This window comes from Vipera berus (assembly GCF_964194415.1).
Source record: "Vipera berus genome assembly, chromosome: Z".
NCBI lineage: Eukaryota > Metazoa > Chordata > Lepidosauria > Squamata > Viperidae > Vipera > Vipera berus.
The window spans coordinates 11,405,148-11,417,556 of NC_138205.1; the positions used below are offsets into that span (position 1 = coordinate 11,405,148).

Below are 12,409 nucleotides of genomic sequence, written 5' to 3' on the forward strand. Positions count from 1 at the left end.
GTGACAGTGTAGAGAACAGAAGCTGCCTTATCCAAGAAAAAGCTGCAGAAGTGATGAGCACAAATAACAGAATAACAGAGTTGGAAGGGATCTTGGAGGTCGTCTACTCCAACTTCTTGCTTAAGTAGGAAACTCTACACCATTTCAGAAAAATGGTTGTCTAATCCCTCTATAGTTCCTAGGAAATAAGTCGCAAAGTAGAACGTGGAATAAGAATGTTGCAAAGGGCCTTGGAAATCTTTTAGTAGTCCAACCTCCTGTCAATAGTAGGAGATCCTGAACCATTCTGAGCAAATGGTTGTCCAGTTTCTTCTTAAAAACCTCTAATAATGGAGCACCCACAATTCTGGAGGCGAGTCGTTCCACTGATTAATTGTTCTAACTGTCAGGAAAATTCTCCTTAGTTCTAGGTTGCTTTTCTCCTTGATTAGTTTCCATCCATTGCTTCTTGTCCTGCCTTCATGAGAATAGATTGTCCTCCTCTTCTTTGTGGCAGCTCCTTAGATATTGGAACACTGCTATCATGTCATCTCTAGTCCTTCTTTTCACTAGAGTAGACAAATGTAGATGCAAGGTCCAAAACACAGAGCTACCACCATGATATGAGATGTGCAAATGGAGGTATCCTTGCTCTGGCCTGGACCAGACTTTGCCTTGAGCTGAGTATTCCTGAGAAACATGTATACCCAAGTTAATCTTGCCTTAGGTCCAGGAGCCAATTGGGTGACTTTGATCCAATTACTCTCAGCCAATAGGGTGACTTTGACCCAATTACCTTTCTTCCTAAGAAGAAGAAGAAGGAAGTAGCAAGTGACTTCCTAAAACGTTGCCAAAAAACCTCTATCATCTTGCCCATATAGTCCCCCACAGTCAAAACTGATTTGAGGTACATATGTATGCATGTAATAGACACACACAAACACACACACAAAAACTCAAGGTTTCATGAGGAGCAGGGCCTTTTGGGAGTGGGCCCTTAGTTATGGAATGACCTTCCAATGAAATTATCCTTGGCTTCTATGGTGAAGCATCTTCTGAAAGGTCTGTTGGAGTCAAAGATTCAGATATGGGGTATCAACCCACTTCATGGGTCTGAAGTCTCTTCTTGGATTCTAGAACAGAAAGTTGCTAGGAAAGGATGTGAACAAATGAATATTACACATTTAAGTAAAGGGAAATGATACTACTTTATTGAATAACTGTTATCAAGCCATCACTTGTAACACCTAGATAATTATAGACACATGACAGGTAATGTCTTTATTGTGATTAAATGTAAATTAAATATGTTTAAAAATTGTGGCAATTTGCAGCAACAAGTTTATTCATGATTAGTTTCTGATATGCCAAGGAAGTGGGGGGATGCCTCTGAAAAATATGAATGTGCTCCATCTGAGGGAGTCCACGGGATTCAATTAATTAATTAATTTTCATTCCATCCATCTCCCATGAAAGGTGACTCTGGGTGGCTTTCAGGTTATAAAGCAAATAGAAAAATAATTAAAATATTAATACACAGATCAAGATTTAAATATATATATATGGGTTTCCATATCTACATATTTATTTGCATAAAGAAATATTCACTTTCAGTATTCAGAAAAAATATCAAAAGTGAGCCATCAGCCCCACCTCACCCAAAGATTTGCAAACCAATTAGTGCTAAGTTTTCTTCTGTGGTGCTACAATGGGAAAGATGTATTTTCTCTGTATTTGGCTCATAGCGTCCCTCATATCTCGGTTTCTTAAGGTGTATATGATAGGATTGAGAAGAGGGGTGACTATTGTGTAGAATATGGAAGCCATTTTGTTCACACTGGTGTTAAACAGGGGGACAAGGTACACAAAGAGACATGGTACAAAAATGAGGCTGACTACTATTAAATGAGAGCTGCAGGTGTACAGAGCCTTCCCTCCACCCTCTCCGAAACGTCCTTGGAGTGTGGTCAAGATGATGGCATAGGAGATCAGCAAAATAATGAAGCACATCAGGGACAAGAGACCACTATTCACCAACAAGAGTATCTCAGTCACTCGGGTATCAACACAAGCCAGTTTGGCAATCTGTGGAACATCACAAAAGAAATTGTCCACTTCATTTGGCCCACAGAATGGGAGCCGCAGGACCAGGAACACTTGGCTGCCAGAGTGAAGGAGGCCTCCAGCCCAACACCAACACAACAGTCTAATGCAGCGTGGCCGGTCCATCTTGGTTGTGTATGTCAGTGGGTGGCAAATGGCCACATAGCGATCGTAGGCCATGAGGGTAAGGAGGAACATCTCTGAACCTCCAAGGAAGTGTAGGAAAAAGATCTGGGACATACAGCCCGCAAATGAGATTGTCCTGCCACAGATGATCAGGTCTGTTGCCACCTTGGGAACCACCACTGAACCCAAAGCAGCATCGATGATGGATAAATTCGCTAAGAAAAAGTACATGGGCAACTTTAGTAGACGTGGATCTACATGCACCGTCAATATTATGAGAATGTTACCCAACAGTGTGGCAACATAACACATCATGACCAAGACAGATAGAAGGAGTTGGGTGGGTCGAGATCTGGAAAGACCCAAGAAGGTGAATTCGGCAACTCTGGAGGCATTCATGAAGGTGACAGGACCTTGGAAGAAAAAAAGAATAGTTTAGCTCCACAACTATTCCAAGTTAGCTTCACAACTTCTAACAGTTCGTGGATCAATAAAAAAATTGCATAGGAATAAAATGAACCTCCGATGCCACCTAGTGCAAAGAGAAGCAATGTTAAACTTCCATATCTATTACAAGACACCCTTCAGATTGCCTTTCACATTGTCTACTCCAAGTCAGTTCATAGAAACCTGAGTTTTCATGGGTAAGTAGATGCTGGGTTACTGCAATTCTTCAGTTTTGGGAAGGTTACCAGTTTCTCTTTTTTTTTTATTGAAAAATTTTACAATACATTTTTTTAACAAAACAAAACCCCTCCCAACCCCCTCCCCCCTCCCAACACCTCCCTCCCTTCCCCCTCCCCCTCCCCAACTTCCCAGAGCTAAACACAGGGTATAAAAATACAAACAATCATAATCTACCTTATGCAAACAACAATAAACTATTAAATCTATCGCACTTTAACTCGTATAAAATAACTACAAGCAATATAAATATCACATCAATACTTATTCAAATGCTAAATGAAACTTTTTAGTCCCATATTTATTCTGGATATAATCAATCCATTTTTTCCACTCCACAATATATCTCTGTTGCGAATGGTCTTTCAAGTACGCTGAGATCTTTGCCATTTCCGCCAGGTTGGAAACTTTTAAAGTCCATTCCTCTATAGTCGGCAGTTCTTCCTTCTTCCAATATTGCCCTACTAACAGTCTTGCTGCCGTAATTAAGTTCAACATCAGCTTAGTGTCCACAACAGTAGTATCAGTAATAATGCCCAGTAAAAACAGTTGCGGACAAAACTTTATCCTTTTCTTGAATATCTTTTGCATGTTCCACCAAATTTTAATCCAAAAAGCTTTAACATTTTACAGGTCCACCATATATGAAAATACGTTGCATCTTCACCGCCACACCTCCAACATTTGGGCTGGCAGTTCGAATACATACTTGCTATTTTTTTAGGATCTAAATGCCACCTATAAAACATTTTATAAAAGTTCTCTCTTAAGTTTTGAGCCTGCGTAAATTTTACATTTCTCACCCAAATCTTTTCCCAAGTATCCATTGTAATGACTTCCTGAAAATTCTGAGCCCACTTTATCATACAATCTTTAACAAGTTCTGTCTCTGAATCAATTTCTATCAATGCAAGATATATCCTTTTAATATGTGCTTGACCTTGATATCTAATTTGCTTTACCAGATTTTCATCAGTCATCGAAAAACCAATTTTCTGATCTTCTTTCCACCTGGCCTGTAGTTACCCATACTGAAACCAAGTTTGAACAATCTTTTCTTCTCTTAAGATATTATACGGCTTCAAATACCATACATTCCTTTCCAAACTTAAAATTTCCTTATATGTAGTCACATCATGTTTAAACCCAACACTTATATTTTCTATTGCATGTTTCGGTATTGCCCATATAGGTATCTTATAATTTAGCTTATGTCTATACTTTTTCCAAACTCGCAACAGAGCATGTCTTAAAATATGCACCTTGAACACATTATCCACCTTCTTATGATACAGTAGGTATGCATGCCAACCAAATAACAAATCATGGCCTTCAAGATTTAATAATCTCACTTGTGTTAAATTAATCCAATCACTTATCGCTGACAAAGCAGCAGCTTCATAGTATAGTTTAAGATTAGGCTACTAGTTTCTCATTGGGAAAGAAGCCAAACTTCCACTGAACCTGAAAGCAGATTCTAAATTTTTCACCATCCAGTATAGATTAATTTATTCATTAATCTATTCCATTTTCATAATGGAAAAATAAAAATGAAACAGTTCATATGCAGCTCATGAAATACAATGTTTTTCTGGAGATGACACATGATCTCGTTTAAGTAGCTTCTCAAACACAAAATAAACAGATATGTCCAGAATCTTTTCCACCAGTACTGCAAAGATCTCCAGAAGATTAAAAAAATTAATAGTACTAATGACAGCAGTAATGCTCCAAGTTGCATACACTGATATGATCTAAGAAGCAGAGAAATCTAGCATAGAAAGGAACCATTAACCATCAAGGAACACCATGGAAAAGGACTCCTAAAATTGTCCAGCTAAGGATGACAAGGAATGACTTTCCCTATCCAGCCAAAGTCCATTTAAGATATGATTCTTTGCAAGAATTACTTGATTCCGAGGTTCTATGGGAAGTAGCGAGTGGAAGTTAGATCCCCATTCTGCTCTTTTCGAACTCAAAAATTCTCATAATTTTTCAAGGGGAAAATATAACACCTTAAATACGTAGATCGTGTCTGCTGATCTAGAATTAACTCCCGCTGACAAAGAGTCTCAGATTTAAGTCCACACATAGTTCTCGATGGTCAGATATTCATCCAACTTTTGACTAAATCCTGAAAACGTGAACCTATATCAGATCTGCTATTTCTGATCAGGAGATAAACAGAAGCATAAGAGTCGAGATTTATTTATTCACTCACTGTAGCAAAACATTTTCAGAGTCTTGAAAAATGTGTTATGGCAATCTGATCTGAATGATCAGAAGTCAGCACAATGTGTAGGGAGAATTATGCACCAGTTAAATAGGCATGTAGCTAGAAAATTCTGTACGTGCATGTGAATCTGTGTGAGATTTGTCTTCCCTTTTCTTCTTGCTTGCGTGCTTGTAAAGCTGCTCTGGATTTTAGGTCAGTAAACTATTTCTGTGGTATTAGAATAAGAGCAACTAGCACAGTGGGAACAGGATACCGACTACCATCCCACTCATTCCACCAAGGTATATAGAACATATATGTTATGTGTGTGTGCATGCTCACAGAGAGAGAGAGAGAGAGAGGGGGAAAGAGAGACAGAGACAGAGAGACAGACAGCGACAGAGAGAATAAGCCAACATTGTTTTATAGCTATTCTGTAGGAGATGACCAGGCTGACCTGGAGGGAAGGGTCAAATGCATCATCAGTCATGAGTTCCCGCATGCCCAAAAAAGATCTAGGTCCAGTCCACCTTGAATTCCTTTCTATTCTTAACTCCCACTAATTTCCCTTGACCGTTAGTAGTTTAGATTCTTGTAGAGATCTTAAGCTTGTAATAAATCTTTATACTCATTTGAACTGCCTGAATCTCTTGATTTCTCCAGCCCTTGACATATTCTCCAAAAGAATGGACAAAACGGTGGGTTGGGATCCCACTCTAAGGTCTCTAGCTAAGTCCACCTTTAAACCATCCATCTCTCAGGATCGCTAACTGTCCATGATTCCATGGCCATCATTCTACTTCTAATTCCCAAGATGTATCGTTAGCCTGCCTTATAATATCTTTAGAATTGTGGTCCCTTGAGAGATCAAGGAAATTGGTAAAGTGTTGAAGAGGGAAAAATAAATAAAGAATAAGTAGCACTCCATCTCAGGATAATGACTAATAACTCAGGATAGCATCAATGCAGAAATGGAACTTACAAATCCTTCTTCTCAAGTTCCTCAAACCCCCATCCCAAAATAGACAAGATCCTCACTGCATATCAAAGTCACTCCAAAATTCTTAATTTTGAATTTGTAGCCCTGATTTGTTCAGGACTCACCTACCTTCTACAGTTACTTTATTTCTGAAACCAAGTGGGGGAATCTCACATTATCTGTTCATTCTGCTTGCTTAGACAGACCTCCGAGATGCAATAAAGATCACACCTTACCTTTTTTCCTCTTTTCCTCTTTGGAAAATCAAGCACAGGGTGTGACAAGGGAATGACTCCTGCTTCTCCTGCCTCTCCTGCACCAAGTAACATATAAGAAATATTTCGGCAGCTTCTTATTAAGCCTTGGGGAAGCCACTCTTTTGAGGCCCTTCCCTGGTCCCTTATTAAAATCAGGTAATTGCAAAAAAACAAAGAAAAATATTTCTGCAGGAAAGAGAGCAGGCAGCGATATGAATTTTGGTTTTAATGTGCACCTATGTACCACCAGCTGAACCAGGATGAAAGTGGTGCAGCCAACTTTGTGCTTCTTGATCTCTCAGTGGCTTTCAATATTGTGGACCATGATATCATTCTGGGATGGCTCTGGGGGGATTGTAAATAGGGGTTATCATTCTACGGAGGCCTTTTATTCCTCTGGGATAGTTTGGTTGGTGGGGGACATCATTCACAAGGTCTTTCATTGTGGGGTGCCTCAGGATTCAACTCTCTCCTCCTCTAATGTTCAAAATCCACATAAACTATCTGAGTGAGATCATTGGCTGATTTGTGGCTCAATATCGTTTGTTCATAGGGACACGGTGGCTCAGTGGGTTAGGACACTGAGCTTGTCAATCAGAAGGTCAGCAGTTTGGCGGGTCGAATCCCGACTGCCGCGTAACAGAGTGAGCACCTGTTACTCGGCCCAGCTTCTGCCAACCTAGCAGTTCGAAAGCATGTAAAAATGCAAGTAGAAAAATAGGGACCACTACGGCGGGAAGGTAACAGCGTTCTGTGCACCTTTGGCGTCTAGTCATGCCGGCCACATGACCATGGAGAAGCCTCGGACAAGCGCTGGCTCTTCGGCTTTGAAACAGAGATGAGCACTGGCCCCTAGAGTCGGAAATGACTAGCACGCATGTGCGGGGGAACCTTTACCTTTACCTTTATCGTTTGTTCATCCCAGGCCATGTGAAGCTTTTAACATTCAGTCCCAATATTTGCACATTATGCGAGCTTGGTTTGGCTCTCTCTGACTAAGATGAGAGTGTCAAGTTTCTGACTAGCAAACCCAATGAAGCAAACACTTCCGAGTCTCTTCAGGCTCTTAGTACAAAACTTCATTGAGTACAGCATATCAGCACATATGAAAGTAAAACTAGCTCTGGCAGACCCCTTCACCAAACCCCCATAGTAAAAGCATTGACTTCTTCCTCCTCCCTCTGGGTCAGGTCATGTTGGCCAATCAAGTTGGGAAATCTTGTTATGACAAAGCTTCTCTAGATCCAGCAGATGCCTGGCCATTGTCCTTGATTCCCACAGTCTGCTTTCTTAATCTTTGACCTCTGCATTCCAAACCTCTCCCCTCCCCTGAGTTTGCTGGCAAGCTGAGAAGCAATGTCTGTCACACCAGCAAGACAGGATTTCGAAACTTGACAAGGAGCTAGTGTGGTGCAGTGTTTAAAGGTTTTGACTGACAATGAAGAGACACAGGTTCTAGTTCATACTCAGCAGTGGAAACTCATCAAGACCCTGGGGAAGTCACTCTTTCTCAGCCCAACCTACCTTACAGGGTTGTTGAAACTTGGCAGAAAAAGAGGAAGCAATATGTATATAAAAAGGATGGAATACAAATCAAATAAATAAAGGATGCGCCCCTGTGGTCTCCTGTACTGAACATAGAAATGTAGTGCTTAAGTACATGTAGTTCTCAACTTACAACTGGTCAGTTATGATGGACTCCCAAAGGACATATTTAAAGTTCCAACAACCTTGTTGGTTTCTCCCTCCCAGAGTCATATGATTGCATTTTGGATGTTTGTCAACTGGCCCACATTTACAACAGTTTGCAATATCATGTAGTCATGTGACTATGATTTATGTTTATTGCCAAAAACAACTGCTTATTTCTTTGTTTCTGGCAAATATAAGTCCATTCCCCTGAAAGTAGGACATTTGTCTTGGAAAATATCCATATTTCATGTATTCATATCCATTTATGCTATACTCCTTTGCAACCAATGCACATTGGGTTAATCCTTCTCCATCAAAGTTCTGCTCTAATGAATTCAGCCCATGTCTACTGGCTGAGCAAGGCAGAAAGACTACAGCCCACTCGCAAAGCTAAGGGGGATCCATTCTTCCTTCCTTTCCAATTTCATCAAAAATAAAGGGAGGAATTTCCCTTATCAAAATTATAATCCTTGCATGGCCAGGTGTAAATGGTGACTTGGTCTCCTTGCATTCACTGCATAGTCTGACATTGGTTGTTGTTGTTGAAATGGAACTTTTTCTTCAGTTTGCATTCATGGATTAATTCATACATGATCAAACTATTGCCGGGTTGTTGTTGTTTTGCTGGGGGTGGGGTGGGGGTTGGCTTTCATATAGATGGCTTCAACCAATGTGGAAACCAACATCTAAAAGCAACCATGACTTGGCAAGATGAGGGAACACAGCCATTCTGCATGAGAGGAGCACCAGCTTTGAGAAGACTCATAATGCCCAGACAGGTTGTTTCAGATCAATATAAATCACTTTTCTGAATACAAATCAAATCCAGCCACAGGTCTTCTAATATAAAATTGGTATTTGTAAAATGGAGGAAGAAGTATCCTCAACCTTACATGGCAATACTTTCAGAAAAGGACTTAATAATATAAGCAGTTTTCTATGTTTTCCGACTTGCCTGAGATCTATGTTGAGCCAGCCGTGTGGTTCCTGGCACATCGACAGATTCTAAACAAAGGATTGAGCCTCACATCACAAGCTCTACCCCAGTGCTCTAACCACTAGAGCAGAGGTCCTCAACCTTTTGGGCATCAGGGACTGGTTCCTTGGAGATTTTTCTGCAGACCAGAGAATGGTTTTGTGGGCTGCCTGCATCTTGCAGATGAGGCTTTGCTTGTTTGTGTGGACCAGTTGCTGGCATGCCGCAGCCTGGTACCAGTCCACAGACCAGGGGTTGGGGACCACTGCACTAGAAGGGTGATAATAACTCTGAAGTCCTCATTATTCTGGCTTCCTTCTATACAAATGATGTTAATGAGATTTTGAGTTCAAGAATATCAAGAGGACTTCCATATACTGTTTTTTCATGGGTACAATGAGGTCACAATATATAGTGAAAATAATGACTAGGAGTGACATTATAGCAGTTTTCCAATATTTGAGGGACTGCCACAAAGAAGGGGGAGGTCAACCTATTCTCCAAAGCACCTGAAAGTAGGAGAAGAAACAATGGATGGAAACTAATCAAGGAGAGAACCAACCTAGAACTAAGGAGACAGTGAGGACAATTAACCAGTGGAATGGCTTGTCTTTCAGAAGTTGTGGGTGCTCCATCACTGGAAGCTTTTAAGAAGAGACTGGACAGCCACTTGTCTGGAATGGTATAAAGTCTCCTGCTTGAGTAAGGGGTTGGACTAGAAGACCTCCAAAGTTTCCTTCCAATTCTGTTATTCTGTTACAGTTGTGAGCTTTTGGATTTGAACAACAATGTCATTAAAAAAGGTTATAGAAGACCTAGGGGTTGTATTAAGAAATTATACTGCATACCCCAACTTTGCTTAAATTTGTTTGGTTTAGTTTATTAGGAAGCACAACTTTATTGATGGGTATTTGATTCAGCACGAAAATGGATCAAAAATACTTCAACATTAAGTTCGCCTATTGCACAAATGCAGCACATGACTTTGTATTTATTTTTTATTTTATTATTATATTTATTGTGTTTTATCAATGGGAATAAAATATAAAACAGAAAAAAACATACATACAACAGCAACAACAACAACAAAGGAAAAAAGGAGAAAAAAATGCCCCAAACAGCCAACGTTAAACATAAAAATAAAAAAAATCCACCCTGGCTGTATGCTGGAAAAAAAAACCCATGACAAATTCTGCTCTCCTTACATAATGGGTCTGCCAATAGTTATAAACTTTCTCATCCTTATTTAACAAGAAAGTTAAACAGGAGTTACAACTGAATTGGATATCAATTTATGTTCTGGAGATGACCAATTGATTGCTAAAGTATATAAAATGTTACTTAAGATGAACCTGCAAGATGAATAGGTAAAAGACTGTATGCTAAAATGGGCAATTTGTGGGGGGTATAATATAGCACTAGACAAATAGGAGAATGTATGGACGAATGGATTAAAATTTACTTTGAATTATAGTTTTGAAGAATTTTTTTTATATATAAAATGATATGTCATTGATATTTGACTCCAGATAGATTAGCTAAATGTATAGAGGGACCTCTAACAAGTGTTGGAAATGTAATCAAAATCCAGGTACATGTTATCATATGTAGTGGTCCTGCAAATATGTGAAAACATTCTGGATAAACATGTAAGGATAATGCAGAAAACACTTACGATTTTGCATTTCTGAGATTTAGTTTTTGGAAATCTATCCCATAAAGAAAAGGAAGAACATGATGCTTCAGATGAGAAAACATTTGACTTCAGCCTTGGGTGCACGTTCACCTGCAAACCTGATCTTCCAAATAGCTATTTACTTGCAGAATATAGGTACAGAATGTGTGCTGTGTGCTGTTGAGTTTGGTATACAATGCCTTGATTATTATATTATGATAATTTTCTTACAGCCCCCTGTTTTTGATTGATCAAGAGAGGTTTTATTGAACTGACCTCATCATTATGTTTTTCATATGTAACATGAGTAGTGAAGTAAATTTTCTAAACAAACAAACATACATTGGCTCTGAAAAAGATCACCCTCTTCTACTTGGGGGATTTGAATGACCATACATGGTGACTTGGACTTGTATGTTGAACAGATCTGCAATTACTCTTTTAGTAATAACAAGAATTATTCCTAAAAATCTGATCTCTAAAATCACAAAGGTTTTTGAGGCATCTACTCATAGTTTCCCATTCTTCTAAGACCAATGGGGAAAAATACATTTGTTCTTCACCCGTCTCATTGCTTCCTTCATTTCCTGATTTCTTAGAGAATATATCATAGGATTAAGGAAAGGAGTGATTGTGGTATAAAATACGGAAGACACCTTGTCCAGACTGGTGCTGAAGATGGGGACAAGGTACACAAAGAGGCAAGGTAGGAAGAAAAGGCTGACCACGGTCAGGTGAGAGCTACAGGTGTACAGAGCCTTCCTTCCACTCTCCTTGAAGCGGCCTTGAAGTGTGCTCAGGATGATGCCATAGGAGATCAGCAAGATGATGAAACAAACCAGGGACAACAGGCCGCTATTGGCCACCATGAGTATCTCAGTGACATGGGTGTCAACGCAAGCTAGTTTGACTACCTGCGGAACATCACAAAAGAAATTGTCCACTTCGTTTGGCCCACAGAACGGCAGCCGTAAGACCAGGAACAATTGGCTAGAAGAGTGGAGGAGGCCTCCAAACCAACAAAAGCACATCAGTCTAATGCAGCGTGGCCGGTTCATCATGGCTGTGTATGTCAGTGGATGGCAAATGGCCACATAGCGATCGTAGGCCATGAGGGTTAGGAGGAGCATCTCTGAACCCCCAAAGAAGTGTAAGAAAAAGAGCTGGGACATACAGCCCCTAAATGAGATAGTCCTGCTTTGGGTGATCAAGTCTGTTGCCAGCTTGGGAACAACTACAGAACTCAAAGCAGTATCAAGGATGGACAAATTAGCTAAGAAAAAATACATGGGTGACCTTAGAAGGCATGAATCTATATACACCATCAATACAATGAGGAGGTTTCCCAACAGAATGCCGGTATAGCACATGGTGACCAGGACAAATAGAAGAAACTGTGTTGATCCAGACTTGGAAAGACCCAAGAAGGTGAATTCTGTGACTCTGGAGGCATTCATGAAGTTGATAGGACCTTACAAAGACAAAAGTCAATTATTTACTATTGCCATTTCCAGCATGTTTTCCCAGTAACCAGCAAAGTGAACCCAATTTGTCATATGGTACAAAGAAAGGTAATGTCAGTTTCAATATCTATTCACTAGCTGACCCTCCTGGTTCTTCCCTTAGATTATAGAGGTCTGAGTTACCGTGATCCAGTGGATTCTTGATACTATAGTTCTGCAATTTTTAGTAGCTACCATTTCCTCACTGGGACTACAGCCAG

General features: G+C 39.9%; 1 protein-coding gene across 1 annotated transcript; it reads right to left on the reverse strand.

The window, feature by feature from the left end:
• Positions 1–1,662: 1,662 nt before the first annotated feature.
• Positions 1,663–12,143, reverse strand: LOC308678624 (uncharacterized protein; the record flags this gene model as incomplete). The annotated part of the gene is made up of 2 exons (XM_081345851.1): positions 1,663–2,621; positions 11,237–12,143. 2 exons carry the CDS (start codon positions 12,141–12,143, stop codon positions 1,663–1,665), a joined length of 1,866 nt encoding a protein of 621 aa, XP_081201977.1.
• Positions 12,144–12,409: the final 266 nt, after the last annotated feature.